The following is a 15,823-nucleotide window of genomic DNA, read 5'->3' as shown; positions in this document are numbered from 1 at the left end:
TCTCTCTCTCACACACACACACACACACACACACACACACACACACACACACACACACACACACACACACACACACACACACACACACACACACACACACACACACACACACACACACACACACACACACACACACACACACACACACACACACACACACACACTATAAAACTAAAACTAACACACACATGACAAAACATATGAGAATGTGTCCTGAGGGTTCGGCATCATTTCCCTCCTGGATGGCAGACTTTATCCATAAAATTCTGTTTTTTTTTTCAACTCTATCTAAAGAGAAATGTGATATGCAGTCTTTGCTCGCTGTAATAATTCCTCCTGTCTCTACTGGCAGTGAAGTAAATAACTTTATAGCCTGACGACACTGTTATGCGTGTAAATGTCTTTATAAGGCTAACAAGACACTTCAGGAGTCTTGAGTTAAACAAACCAAGCAAGTCATTTTCAAACACAGCTCTGTGCTGCAGAGCTGCAGCAAAGAAATACATCCCAATAGTTCCAGTATAGCAGTGAAAGAAATAGTGGAGTGCAGCAGGTGCAGCAGTTACAGCAGGTCTGTCCTACCCTGTCCACTCTGAAAACCATGAGGACAGCTCACCAGTGAACAGAAATCAAGTTCCTTATGGTGCCATCTGTGTTCTTTGTAGTGTCATTGGGGAAGTCTTTAGCTTATAGTATTCTTCGAATGTTTCAATAGTTTTTTTCAACTAGGATCATCTTGATAGTTGTTTAAACAAACAGATAAGCTACTGAAAAAAGAAAATCATGCCAGTTTGAGGCTGTTTTGTTTATATGTGTATGGCTCTGTTCAGACTGCCAGCCCAAATCAGATTTTTGTCCGCAAATAACAGATGAAATGGGATTTTTCCAATCCCTGTCCGAACCACATTCGGAGGTGGTTTGAAATACGATTCTGATTTCTACAGATATGACTCAGTCTGGATGATCTGCCGGCTCCGATCAGATTCATTTTCAGAGACGGAGTCAGTGGAATCCGTGCTACCGCTAGCAGAGCGATCACAAAGTGTAGATTTTGTTGCTATGGATGACAACAACAGTCCACGGACAGAAGCCCAAATAAACTGTCTGATGAGATTTCCGCGCCGTTAGCTGTTAGGAAGCCAAGTCACCAGCGTAGCTGCGTGTACCACGTTACCACAGCAACTCATACAGATAGGTTGGTGATGTCTGGACGCATCAAATCCGATGTGCTCACTTGCAAATAACAGAATGGACAGTCGGTCCTAAAGATCAGATTTGGAAAGAAAAAAAATCCGATTTGCCTGCAGTCTGAATACAGACTATCGTTCAGCTCTCGGTCAGGAGAGATGGTGCTATTAAACCAGGACCTGTCAAATCCAGACTGTGGTTGTGTGCTGTGTGTCTGTAAAGCTAATCAACCAGTGTTGAACCTTGGGCCCATCATCACCAGCTGATTCCAATCACATGTAGGCTTGTTGACAGGTTAACAGTTAACCGATGTATCACCTCCTGACTGGTATGAACAGAGGGAACGATTAGAACCAATGATCAGTAATTGCACACATGGCTTGTGTATATTGTACTATATTATACTTGAAAGAATCCAAACACCTCTCTGCCTGGTGGGACATTTGACATACTTTAGGGTTCATGAGGACATAGTGGGCCAGTATTCCAGATAAATGAGCAGATATGTTCAACCTTGTGGAGATCTAATAAAACAGAACTGAAAACTGTGTGATGTCTATATTTGGTTTTCAGAAGCTGTCACATACTTTTTTGAAGGCAAACTGCATCAATGGAAACGGACGGTTAACGAGAAACTAAAGGAGAAATTAATCACTTTGAAAATTGCCTTTGAGAAACTGTTGCTGGTCGAGGCTAATTGAGTTTTTTTGATGACTTATGAGAAGCTTTAAGGTTTGCTTTCACCCCGCTGTCTGTTGTTGGTGAACATCCAGCCGACTGAAGCCACGGGACACAAAACCAGGACGTGTCAGGTTCTCTCTGTGGCACACCAAAACCTTCACCACCCCCAAACAAAGACGCAGAACCACAGCCAACATCTTTCACACCTGATGAGTCAACCTCAACCACACACACACACACACACACACACACACACACACACACACACACACACACACACACACACACACACACACACACACACACACACACACACACACACACACACACACACACACACACACTCCTTCCACAGGTCAAGCAAACTAACAACAGGGCAGTAGACAAAATACACAGAAGAAATCAGCAGCCTGCAGACAGAGACGAGAGGCAGATAAACAGAGCAGAGGCAGCAACAGGTTGGACTCTGACTGCACTCCGATCCAGGGACTCAGTTTTCCTTTTAGCATTCGGGAGGTTCGGGACCTTTGTGTCGGAGCCGGTAACCTGAACGGCAGCATGAGGGGGGCATCGGGGGGAGGGTTCTTACCTCGAACGTAAAGGTTAGCCGGAGCTGAGTAGCGAGTCCCGGCGCCGTTGACTGCCACGCACTCGTACTTGCCCTGGTCCGACTCCTCGCTGCTCTCAATCTGAAGCGCTCCTGGGGAGGGAGGCCAGAATGTCACAATTCAAGTCTGCACCACACACACACACACACACACACACACACACACACACACACACACACACACACACACACACACACACACACACACACACACACACACACACACACACACACACACACACACACACACACTGTATAGATATGGCAGAGTGATCTGATGGGACACTAGTCAAACACATGAAGCCTAAATATATCCACATCTGATTCTGTCTTCTTTTTTTGTCCAATGTCAATAAAAAAGAGAATTCAGAGCTAAAGTTATTTGTATTATTTGGAGGTGAACACTGTATCCAATCATTCAGCTAATTTATGAGCATCGTTCGTTTCCAGCTCAGCGTGAGAGTCTCTGCTGTGTTTCTGTCCTCTGATCTCTGTGTGTCTCACTGTGGGCGGAGCTCCACCTCTGCTGTGTTTCTGTCCTCTGATCTCTGTGTGTCTCACTGTGGGCGGAGCTCCACCTCTGCTGTGTTTCTGTCCTCTGATCTCTGTGTGTCTCACTGTGGGCGGAGCTCCACCTCTGCTGTGTTTCTGTCCTCTGATCTCTGTGTGTGTCACTGTGGGCGGAGCTCCACCTCTGCTGTGTTTCTGTCCTCTGATCTCTTTGTGTCTCACTGTGGGCGGAGCTCCACCTCTGCTGCACTGACACTGTGCGGAGCGACACAGGTGGAGGGAGGAGGGGAGATCGTCAATCCATCACGTTGATAGTGTCGTTCTCTCAGACAGGTCAGAGAGTAAATCAATAAAAATGCTGACATGATTCCCCAGATATACCTGGGCTCTGGAGGAAACACTGCACGTCGTTCAAACTTGTTGATCTACTCAGAGACGGGTGGTGAGCTACAGGTTGGAGACCGCTGGGAAAGAACCTTTCTCCCCAAACCCACCTGATCACTGCTCTAAGAACACACAATACTTACCTGACTCCATGATTTACATACATTCATTCAAACACGTTATAATCAGCTGTGATTGGAAGGGTACCATTATCATAGTAAGTATGCAATATTATACACCGACTGTGAATGGCACACACATCATGCAGTATCGCAGTGGACAATCAAAAATATGAGAAATAAAATGTTAAAAATGTACATATTTCAGAACGCAATCCTGAAATGCAGCATGGGATGGGTTTGTAACTCGATGTTAGGAGCTAGTTTAAGAAACAGAAAAATCACTAGTTGAAATAATGTGTGTGTGTGTCACCACATCCGTGATGCAACTGGTGCAGACAGTGTGTCCTGCAGCGGAGGAGGACCAACCTTCACCTGGGACGCAGTCAGGAGGGACATCCTGTCTGAGACGTATGTCCTAAAACTTTCTCTGTCTTACTAGCCCTCTCTCTCTCTCTCTCTCTCTCACACACACACACACACACACACACACACACACACACACACACACACACACACACACACACACACACACACACACACACACACACACACACACACACACACACACTCAACACACACGGAGCATTTCTCCTACTTATCACAGATCTAAATGTTGAATCTGTGAATCTTCCCCAGCTGATCATGTGTCCAGGATACTGTAGACCAATCCTCTGACTGTTGACTGACAGGTGCAGCTCAACATCTTCCTGTCCTTCTACATGTAGTGATGATTGTATCCTGTATTTTCTGGTGGTGCTGGTCGGTGTCACCTCTTACAAATGAAGAGTATGAAGCCCTAAACATCGGACCTCCGCTGCTCTTCAGACTTTGATCCTTCAACAATGGAGCATGTGTTTCCTTTCTCTGCCTTCAAACCTTCACACTCTGCAGCTTGTACGTTACTAATTATACACATGGGAAGTTATCATATATACTAAGGCATGAAATTAAACAGGGTGCTAAAGTTACATGTTTAAACAGAGAGGAATGCAATTCTACATGTTCCGTCATGTATACGAGAGTGGATCAAGAAGTTCACGGACTGATCCCGAATGCTGCGCAGCACCGTGACGTCCACAGAGCAGGAGGAAGGTATAACCCCGAACAGGAAGTGGCACAAGTTTAGTTGCTTCATCAGCACCTGAGCTACAAATGTTTTAGTGAATGCTGGTCTGGTACATTGTGAACAGAGGGCGCATATTCAATGTGTGTTTCAAACTCTAGAAATTGGTCACAGAGACCCTTAAAATGCTTCGGAAGGTCAACGGCAATGAAGCACTGAGCCTGGAGAGGTGTTTTGACTTACATTCACGTTTCTAAGAGGGCGGAGCTTCACTCTCCAAACCGAAAGAGGTGCGTCAGCTCAGGAGCATCCAGGTGGGTTTTCTTTGACGTTGGTGGGGTCGTGTCACCGTGAATTTGTCCCCCAGAGTCAGACTGTCAACACGAGTTCTCCTGGGACCTTCTGAGGCGTTCACTGCAAATTACCTAAACTGTGGCGCCATGGCAACGGAGTTCTCCAACATGGCAACACACCGCTCACAGTTGATCGAAAAGGTTTCTCACCTCAACATAATCGTCGCTCACTCATCTCATTGATCTCCCTGCTGCTTCTTTCGGTTCCCCGATAATTTGTCTAAAACTTTGAGGTGCACTCTCTGCTCCAATTTCAGGTACGTGAAACATTGCAGATGGTCCTGGACCAGCGTTCACAAAAATGCAACTCAGGTGTTGATTTTGATCAAGTGACGAAATCTGTAATCGGTACCTTCCCCCTGCTCAGTCCGCATTGTTCGCCCGCAACAGGAGCAGTCTCTGAACTTTTTCATCCTCCCTCATGTATGTAGGACATTTACGCCTGCCAAAATCTGTTTCGTGCATTTTTCCATTGACTGACGTTTCTAACAGACTGTTAGCATTTTTGGACCTCCATGTTACTTTTGGAAGTTTATGGCTGCATTCACACAAAACGTTGTTTTAGGGAGTTTGGTGCAGTTTGTCCCATTTGGTTCAGTTTGATGAGGCTGGTGTCAAAGTCAGGACCAAACAACTGGCTGAGAGTGGCTGAAAAAGTAGGACCGGGTCCACTTCCTCTGTTCACATAGAGCAATGACGTCTCTGTACACCAGTGTTATATCTTTTCTTTCATTCTGATACCCTGAGACAACCGTGTGTATTATAACATGTTTCACAAAAATAAAACTATTGCATTAAAAATCAAAATCATAAAATAGAACCAGATAGAACAATTAGCCACGTGAAAAATGTTTTTTAACAATGTTCTCATCCCTCCCCACTTAAGGTGAAGGTGATCTCTTCCTTTCAAGGTTTGTCGTAAGGCACCATTGGTAGGCCTGTATTGATCTTGAATGTGTGTGGTAAGTGACGTTTAAACCTGATTCAATCAAAAAGACACAATTTCACTTTTGGTGAACCCAAACAGTGACCATCAGTGATGTCATCAACCATCAGTGATGTCATCATCCATCAGTGACGTCATCAACCATCAGTGATGTCATCGTTGGTTTGTGAACGTTATGAATCCTCCAGTTCAGATTCTGTCCGTCACCATCTTGTTAGTTCGGAGCGGTTTGGAGCAGGAAGTGACCATATTTGGATGAGCTGGGGGAGGAGCCAGAGGTGGATCTGACCGATCTGATTGGAAACCTGACGATACTACGTCCCGCCCACCGATAGCTGTAACCTGACTGCACCACAGACCTGTCAATCAAACAGACACGCCCCCAAAACCAGGTCTTCTTGAATCTTCTTTTCTAATGAATGAGGGATTATTTTCAGATGGACCTCCAGAAAACTAATAAGAAGGAGTGACTTTAGCTAACAACACCGAGATAACTGATGGACACATTTTATTCACTTTGGATTTGATGAGAGAAGTTGAATGGGAGTCTATGGAGCCGGAGGCTTTTTGGAGCCGACCTCTAGTGGCGCTCGCTGGTATTGCAGCTGAACACACTTCTGCATCGGAAACATTTTTCAGATCCAGAATCTACAAACTCTTTTATATCCAGTCTGTGAGTGAATCCTAAACCACTTCTCTAAGTCAGATGGCTGAATGCTGAAGACTTAAAATGCACCAAACATGTTCGTGTGAACACAACCAAAATTAGTGGCTAGCCAAAAACGCATGTCCTCTGGTGTCCTGGTTTTGCCTTTAGCCCTCTACAGTCTTTAAGTCAGCTCTAACATCAGTTGGTTGAAGGAAACTATTATCAGTGATTGTATTTGAGAACTATCTCTCTACCTGCCTCTTGCTTTCATGTCTTCCCAGACCTTTGACACCTCTGAAAGGTTATTGTATGTGTTGAAGGCAGAGAAAGTGTCAGAGCAGGCAACAAGGACGGAGGGCTGGAAATGGGGTCACACCGAGGTGGATGGGACGAGGAGGGGGAAGGCGATGGAGGAGACGAGGCAGTGAGGAGGAGAGGATAATGAGTGGATGTTTTTCTGCACCCAGCATTCTTACCTCTGATTGGTGTACCACCTGTGAGGTAATTTGAATGCAAATAAGATTAGAAATAACCATTAGTATAGAGATAAGACAAAGTGAAACAGAGAAGAAGACAAGAAGGAGAGCAAGGAGGAAAAACAGCAGAGATAAGAGGGGCTGCTAGTCTCACCCTGTTTACAGACACATATCCAGAAATATAGAAGCAAAATAAGTGTGAGAAATAAATTTAATGATTATTTGCAACCAAAAATAATTCCATCAACAATGACAACTGTGAAAAATGTTTTGTTGGGAAAACCCCTTTTTTCAGTAGAAATTTTATATATTTTCTCCACAAGCACAAAATGATTTCAGTAAGTGCTACACCTCTGCTCTGACCTGCAGTCTGTAATTTGTGAATCCGGTTATTTACTGCAACATGGTGCTAATTTGCATTATACACCTGCTATGTGCTCCACATAGCTGGAATCCTGTGGGAACTTGAAACCCCTTCTGCTTTGTTCCTTGAAAGCACCTGACGATCAGGCACTTGACCTCTAATTTACTAACAACTGGCCTCATCTGTACTCTTTGACAACGAGGCAGACAGGAGCTGCCTCTTCTCCCTCTGATGAGTTAAAGGAAGCTGCGCTGGTGTCCTGGAGTACACTGTGATGTTGCTGTCTCAGTGGAACGAAGCTCCAGAATTAGCATTCTATATTAGTGAACTACTGAAGTGTTTTTATAACAGTTGTCACATTATGTGGGTCATCTTTCACCAGCGTTTTCCCAGTGCGCTATTTAGGGATGAAGAAACAGCGGAAAAAATCTTATTGAAATATTTTTACACCAATATTATAACAGCAATTTCTGCTGCTACTAATTTCTATAGATTACACATGCAAGAGTTTTAATACAAGTTATGACAATGAAAGCATAATTCCAGATTTATCCTGTTTCTACATGTAGGTCCAACTTTAGTTCAAAACATGGCAGTCAGAGAAAAGTCTTCTAAATACTTTAAAACTGGTTTGTCTTTGCCTCACATTTAGATATAAGATTAGATATTACAGCACATTACTGAACATGTATAATAATTATCACAAACTGATGATTTTGGACTGTGTTTTACATGCACATTGTTTAATGACATAAAAAATTAAGTCATGTCTGATAATATTAGATTTTGCCAGATGACCTTTAACAATACAAATTAAACAATAATAGCACACTTAAAAGTTTAGTTTAAGATTCGGACAACTACGGTGGATCTGACCGATCTGATTGGAAACCTGATGATACTACGTCCCGCCCACCGATAGCTGTAACCTGACTGCACCACAGGCCTGTCAATCAAACAGACACGCCCCCCAAAACAGGTCTTCTTGAATCTTCTTTTCTAATGAATGAGGGATTATTTTCAGATGGACCTCCAGAAAACTAATAAGAAGGAGTGACTTTAGCTAACAACACCGAGATAACTGATGGACACATTTTATTCACTTTGGATTTGATGAGAGAAGTTGAATGGGAGTCTATGGAGCCGGAGGCTTTTTGGAGCCGACCTCTAGTGGCACTCGCTGGTATTGAAGTTTAAGGCACTGTAAGCCCCGAGTTCAGGAGTTGTGATGTGTTTATTGATATTTACAGAAATGTCAGAGGTTGTGGAAGTTCATGTTTTGTTGGATGTTAAGCTAATATATTGTAATTTTAGTCTTAAAAATTTAGATATAGCCTACGTCTGAAGAAAATGTTGATCTTCCCAGTAGTATCATCTTTTCCCTCTGTGCCTTTGTATTTCCTCCATTATGTTATCTCCCTGTTAGCATGTTAAACTTTTAGACTGTGTAGCGTCCAGATGCTGTCCATGTTGCCGTTCCCTAACAACGGCGTTTTTACAATTTAACCACTTGAACGCCGAGCATACGGTGCACACGACCTTCCATGTTGTAACCACGAGCTCATGACTTCCATTTGAATGCAGCATAAATACGGATACTGGCATGCTGATAGCTGGTAAGATTCTTTTTTGTTGGATATTATTTATTCACAGAATTAACTTTGAGCTGAGTGAACGACAGTTGTCATTAAAGGTTGGAAACTTCTGGATCACATACTTAAACCTAATCTTCACCCTCTACAGCTTGTTGAGATAAAATCATAAAACAGCTTGTTGTAGTTTGAAAATCACCCTCAGCCTGGTAGAATATTAGTATTATTTTTTATTTAATTTGTACCTCATTAGTGTAGGTAACTGGGGCCATTTGGGCATATCAGGTCATATGCAGCAAAACAGTGGCGAGAGGGATGGTTACTATCCAGATGCTGATGATCTGGATGATAAACCAAGCCTCTCTGAAGTTGACAGGAACACAGAGTGTGAGATAGGTGGTGAGAGGGGAGCCCTGGAAGCTGTGTGGCCCTCGGGGGTCTGATAAAGGGGACATCAGCAACTTCCAGAGGGCGGGGCTGGACAATACCGAGACCTGCCATGACTTTTCTCCTCCGCAGTTGTCTGACAGTTAGAAGCACCACTTCAGCATGAAATCAGGAGGTCATGGCAGATTTCAGGGTTTTATTGTGAAAAATAATAGGACTTTATTATCTTTTCACAATATCTGAATTTGAAGGATTTTTTAAATTTCTTTAGTAGTTTTCATCTAGAAAGGAGGTAGTAACGGGCTGGATCTTGATATTTTTAGTTGAGAACACCAAACTGTAGGTGTGTGGTGTAAGATGCTCCAGTGAAACCCACTTAAATGTTCCTTACAAAGCAGAACTAATGAGAGCGAACAAAAGTCCATCGGCTCATCTGATTGGCTGTTCAAGGAAGGGGACCTACGACTTAACCTGTGGAAACAATTGTTTAATGTCTTCTGTGGCTCTGAAGGGAGCTTTGTCATGTCTGATATAATAACTCTGATGATGTCATATTAATGTCACCAGGACTATCGAGCCTTGGACAATAATGAGGAAGTCTCTGTGGAGTCTGAAGAGATTTGGCGTTTCAGCAGGTATTATTATGGTATTTTTAGAGCTGGCTTGTTGGTGCTATGGAACATCAAATCCATTGTTATGTATGTGCCACGTTTGTAGGGTCACAACAAATACAGCAGAAGACAACAACGCGTTAGAGCAGGTCGCTGGGTGAAAGCTGCCAGGTGGTGTTTGTAGAAAAAGCCTGGAAACACTCGTAAGGAGAAAGAACGGCCAAACATTGTAATGCAGTACAGTGCTATTAGTGTGTTGCTGCTGCCACTGGGCCTAACAAAGTTCAAGTAACAACTACCCACTAAATCATTTTTTTCTACCATACAGAATCACAGATTCTTCGGGATATATATATATATATATATATATATTTTTAGAAAAATAAGCGTATTGTGAGTAAAAACAAAAATCTCTACATTTGTTTTAATTCTGTATAAATCTGCCTTTTAAAAGTCTCCCAACACTCTGGAGCTGCAATGCTACATCACACAGCATCCCTTTAACAGTAACTGATTCAGCTGTGGCCATGTTCGCCAGTCTTTGCCCACATATTGGCCCTTTCTGCTTTGTGAATTGAAAGCAGGACGTTTTTAGCGACCGCTGGTCCTGTCCAACGTAAACACACATTTTCTGTTGGTGTTTTTACGATCTGGCAGTTGACTGAAGGTTGTTTTTCTCTCCTGGAATATCAGATTCCATCTTGGGACTCGGAATCGGCATCACATCGTTCCTTAATGAACTCATTTGGTTAAAATTACTGACAGATGAAGCAGGGTTTTGGAAAACCAGTGTAAGCTGGAACGTTTCTCCTTTTATAAAAGAGAGCAACGGCCTCAAATTCAAAAATAAACTACAATGTTTGACATATTATTAAAGTCATTAAATTAGAACTCAGAAGAAAACATGTTAATATAATGAATTCTGTTGACTTATTACTGACTCTACCTATTTCCCTTGCTTTGACTCAGATCTTTCTACTAAAGAAAAGAAGCCATCTGGTCCTCACTGCTGTGGGACTTCATTTGACAACGGGGCCCTGCAAATCAAATTGAAACAAATTGCCATGCTGTTCAGTTAATAATACATAGCATTTTGTCCCTACGCAGAGTCCCTGACTGTGGCGGGATAAAATCCTCTCAGCGAACCTCCATGCCAATGATCCACAGCCAGTCCTGCAGCCTTTCGTCCCTTACTGTATCGAAACGAGAGCAGCCACATTTAAAGGCCCCAGGCTTCCAGTGATGGGAAATCTGCTTCTAGTTTGGACCTGGACACCCGATCCAGCGTTGTGTAGGTGCTTGAGATATTTGGCAAGAATCAAACTTGTCTCTTTCCTCACAGAGAGTGAGGGAAAGGGCATCTGACAGGTTGCATGGAGCTCGGTTACTCAGCGCTGCTGAGAGCTGCTGGGAGGGTGTTGTGGAGAAAGATGCCCTATCTGCTCCTCTGGATGCTGGCGTCCTTCTCACAGAGCCGCTTCAGATGGCTGCCTGAGCTTTAACATTCATCCCCGTCTGGGATGTGGTAAGTCATGTTGATGCGCCGATATTCCAGCACAGGTGCTGCTCAGGTAATATCAGGTTCTGTTCCAAGCAGGACACATTTCTCTCCATTGTTGTGTATTTTACTTTTTGAAAATTAAAAGTTCCTTACAGCAAAAATGATGATCAAAATAAAAAATAGTTCAATCAAAATAAAAAAAGAAAAAAGAATCAACCAGACATCAGGTTCCATATTAACAAAGATTCTTAGAATCCTCTCAGAGAGCCTGAAACTTTTATGAAGGAGTCTTATCTTAAGAGTGATTTAGGAAACATCTGTTGTGTTTCATTAATGTGCCGTCATCCAGCGTTTTAATGATATTTCTCTGACCTCGCTGTACTTCAGCTGTTTTCTACTCTGATTAAGAAATTCTTCATCCTCTTAAAAGTCCTCCTCCGTGTTACGAACAGTTTTTCTCCGTAGCAGCTGTCTTAAGGCTTAAGATGTTTCGTGAATAACTTTTATCTTTACAAAGATTGACTCTTAACTTTAAGAGGAAATTGTAAGAAAACGTCACAATTCTAAAAATGTTCCTCCAATTTCGTCACTAGGAGGAACTTTTAGTCCGAAGAATCTTTATGAATACGGCCCCTGATTTGATACTTGACAGTTTTTTTTAGTGGAAACTATGGACACATTTTATTTTGTACCAAAACATAGGTCTTATACCCAGCTCTAATTGGTGAACATATAAGTGACTGTCCTCCAAACAGAACCAGCAGGCTTCACGTATTAGATTTATGGTTTATTATGCATACAGTAGGTATCATGATACGTGGCTTCCCCCAAATATCACCGCAACGGCGCCATATTTGTTCTACGAGGATTTCTAAAAGTGAATGATCGAAACCTGAAGTGAAACCAACTCCAGGTTCAATGCAACATGTGCTGCTTACTGCTGAAGAGAGATCTTTGTGTGAACAGAGCCAGACGAGTCATTTACCTGAACGCAGCTGTTTTATGCGGCCGTTGCTGCTGCTGATGTCCACAGGTAGGAAGTCTTTGAACCAGTAGATCTCTGGGTCCGGGTTTCCACTGGCTGCACACAACATCGTGGCAGTACGTGTTCTCTCCACCACCTTCAGCTGGGGGCCCATGTCGATGGTCGGGAAACCATGGGGTACCTGGTCCTCTGTGACAAAGACAGAGACAGACAAAGTTAGACAGACAGCTGCTGGACAGACCCAGGGAGGTTTCTGTACGCCTTCACCCAGGGCTGCAAGATTTCACTGCTTATTCCACAACCTTAAGTTTGTGAGGTCCCCCCACATGAAATTCAAACATAATAAAAACCCAGCTGTAATGAAAGCATTGCCGGGCCACCGCATGACTAATCTTTCCACAGAATTTCTCATCATGGATCAGTGAGATCGAGAATGAGAACAAAATAATTTCACTGCAAATGCAATGCATTCCATCAGGGAAAGGCCAGGACCAAGAAGACACAACCTGAAACGCAGCTTAGTGCATTCAAATGACAATCCTGCTAAATTATGGATGGAACACAAGAAAATCATTGGCTGAAAATCCCTTTCCACACCTCTATCCACACGTCTGAGAGCAGACACAGAAACAGGCCCACACACCTCTCCAACCCTCTCATACATTATACCTGTATGATTTGTAACTGCCTAATCCAATTGGTGACGGAACAGATTAATGCTGGGTTTATTTATATTAATCAAAAACACCCTGATGTGGCATTCACAAGGTTTCCCACATTTAAGGGAAGGTAGAAATAATCAATAATATAAAGTATAGGACATCAGTTCAGGAAGCTGGACCACGGTCTTGCCTTGGTATTCCTGGTTACAGACCACTGACTGTATAAAAAAAGAAGACAAAGCTTCCGGTGTCAAAAATGAGGCCGATGTGGAAGTGACTAAAGCTGCAATACCACCAAGTGCCACTAGAGGTCTGCTCCAAAAAGGACTTACGCAATATCTTCACTCCTCAGACCCAGAAGCCACATCCACTTTTATATACAGTTAATGGATGTACATCATCCTAAAGTTGTCCTCTTTTTCTTCTGGCGCAATTAGTGAAGGGTAATTTCCATTAATGGTTTAAATCGCACAGTTCTCAAGAAGCTTTTCAACTCATGAGCCGTATCTGAAGTAACCGATCAAGGTTTCTGACCTCACCTGTTTTAGCTAAAATTATCCACTGTGTCGCAAAGAGAAAAACAAAATGGATAATTAAGTTTGTCAAGCAATGCTGAAAAGCCCAGAGAGCCATTATTGTGCTGCATTTGACTGGCTGTCAGTCAAAGAGTGTTTACATGTAAAATAATAGTGTACGGAAATATCAAATGTGACCACCGCTGCCAGTCCTTCTGCCCTGCACCTTCCTTTCATCAGCATGATGATAGGAGAACGAGTACTCTGTTTCCTCTCTTCATAAGAGGAACATGATTGAAACTGATTTTAGTGTCTTGAAAACACAATTATTCAAAATAAATAATACTCCATCACTTTGTTTTAGCTTTACAGCTTCAGAAACAACAGCTCAGACAACATCAGATTTTGAGCTCGGGAATAAGTTGAAGCAATTCACTTTCACTTCATTCAGCTGAGGAAGAGGATTGTCTTCAAACGCAGATGGAAATACTAAAATGTGTCTTATATTGAACCAATGGGAAGTTTATTTAGAAGGTAGACTGATTCATTATTATGTGAGCCGTATTTTTCAATGTAAACTTTGAATGTCTCAACTATAAGTGGATTGATGCAGACGTGAGTCCCAGCACAGTGTCCCTGTTGGGTCTGCAAGTGTTCTCTGAAAACAGAGGCAGAATACCTTCAAAGTGAGCACTGCAATATACTATACACTATTAGATATGAGGAGATACTAATATATCCATCCAAAACGTGTCGACATTGAATTCATCGGAACTCCCATTTAAATAAAATAAAGTTAGACTTCTGCACACAGTACATCTGGCGTGGACATTAACATCCTCCACCAATCTAATGGTGTTTCAAATTCATTCTGGCACGTGGTGAAGGGGTTTGTGTGTCCAAGTGGCCCTGGGTGCTCTGTTGTGCGGGTCCCGGAGATGGTCTCTCAAGGCAAATGGTATCCCAGTGAGGGACCAGACCCTTGATGAGCACCAGAAAATAGGGTGAATGGAGAGATGGTGAGGTAAGGTTGTCAAATTGCAAGACAATTTAGCAGATTCAGAATCAAATACTGAATTTGTAAGTAGAGGGCAATAACTATGTCATTAAAAAGTCCCCCAACACATGCAGCCAATTAGGTTGTTTGTTCCTATGTTTAAATAAGACCCACTGGAGTGTTCCCTATGTTAGTGCTTGTGATGGTTGTTCCTACCTTCAAATAAGACCCACAAGAAGAACTCCTAAATTGTTATCCCCAATTAGGTTTGGGGACATAAAACCCTCGCTTAGGGTGAGAGAATGATAATAGTTTGGTTTAAACTTAATCTCTCTTGTGCATTAAAATTACACAACCTCCGTAGTTATGGCAGTAAATGCAGTTTTACAAAACTGTCCTGACTCGCTGTTGGAAACAGGAAGTTAAACGCGGTCTCCTGCTGTCATCATCATGCAACTCTTTTCATCGTGGCAACGTGCCGATGACCACTGAGCAGCGGTCTCTCATGCGGTACCCATGTCCACTGTTTTTTTGAACCATCGACCCAACCTGCCTCCTCCTAACAAGGTCAAACTCACAGTACATGAGTGAGGCTGGCCCTGTAGAAAGATTGAAGCTAGTGATTGATCAGATGCTCAGGGGTGAACAGGGAGAGTGTAGAGAATGTAAGATTTAGGCCCAATCCCAATTCCACCCTCGGCCCTAGCACTTCGCCCTGCCCTCTGGTTTGTGTGTGCCCACAGAGTAGGGTGTCCTGTTTGTTTTTGGGATTAAGGGGTAGTGATAATCTAAACATTGTTTTCAGATGCAGACGCCAAACACAGTGGTAGAAGAATGTTTTACAAACTGAAGAAACATAACATGAAAAATGGTCCACAAAATAAATAAATCAAAATATTTTTTCAAGAATACTTTTTTTAATCTGAAAGTGCAGCTTTGGGATGATAAAGCTATTTCTGTTTCAAACAGATTGAATGAAGTAGTGTTTGTGAACATTAATAGCTGATTCTCTGAGATACACTATTTTATCATCATCCTGTATATTTCCATAAATTTAATAATCCAATTCCTGAGATGTACAAATTTTTTTGAATAATGAATTTAGTAGAATTGCAGCTAGTGTTGACTCCACGAGTGGTGTCCCATTTCCTTAGTTTAAGATTTTAAGCTCCACCCATTCTAGCTCCGTTCTGAAGGGCCACTGCCCAGTACACGGTACTCCTTAATGAG

General features: G+C 42.7%; 1 protein-coding gene across 5 annotated transcripts in view; it reads right to left on the bottom strand.

Moving 5' to 3' along the window:
- ptprfa (protein tyrosine phosphatase receptor type Fa) overlaps window positions 1-15,823 on the bottom strand; it is a 211,984-nt gene that overhangs the window by 101,563 nt on the left and 94,598 nt on the right. For all 5 annotated transcript variants that reach the window (XM_069718469.1, XM_069718470.1, XM_069718471.1 and 2 more), the window contains exons 5-7: window positions 12,420-12,608; window positions 6,980-6,997; window positions 2,459-2,569 (exon numbers count right to left, since the gene is read on the bottom strand). In XM_069718469.1, coding sequence (XP_069574570.1) covers window positions 2,459-2,569; window positions 6,980-6,997; window positions 12,420-12,608 — 318 coding nt within the window. The remainder of the gene's footprint in view (window positions 1-2,458; window positions 2,570-6,979; window positions 6,998-12,419; window positions 12,609-15,823) is intronic.

This window comes from Brachyistius frenatus, unplaced genomic scaffold (genome assembly GCF_029030835.1).
Source record: "Brachyistius frenatus isolate BFR_SWC_R1_liver_20210118 unplaced genomic scaffold, ASM2903083v1 Contig_192, whole genome shotgun sequence".
Classification (NCBI taxonomy): Eukaryota; Metazoa; Chordata; class Actinopteri; family Embiotocidae; genus Brachyistius; species Brachyistius frenatus.
This window is presented reverse-complemented; position numbering and strand designations above follow the sequence as displayed.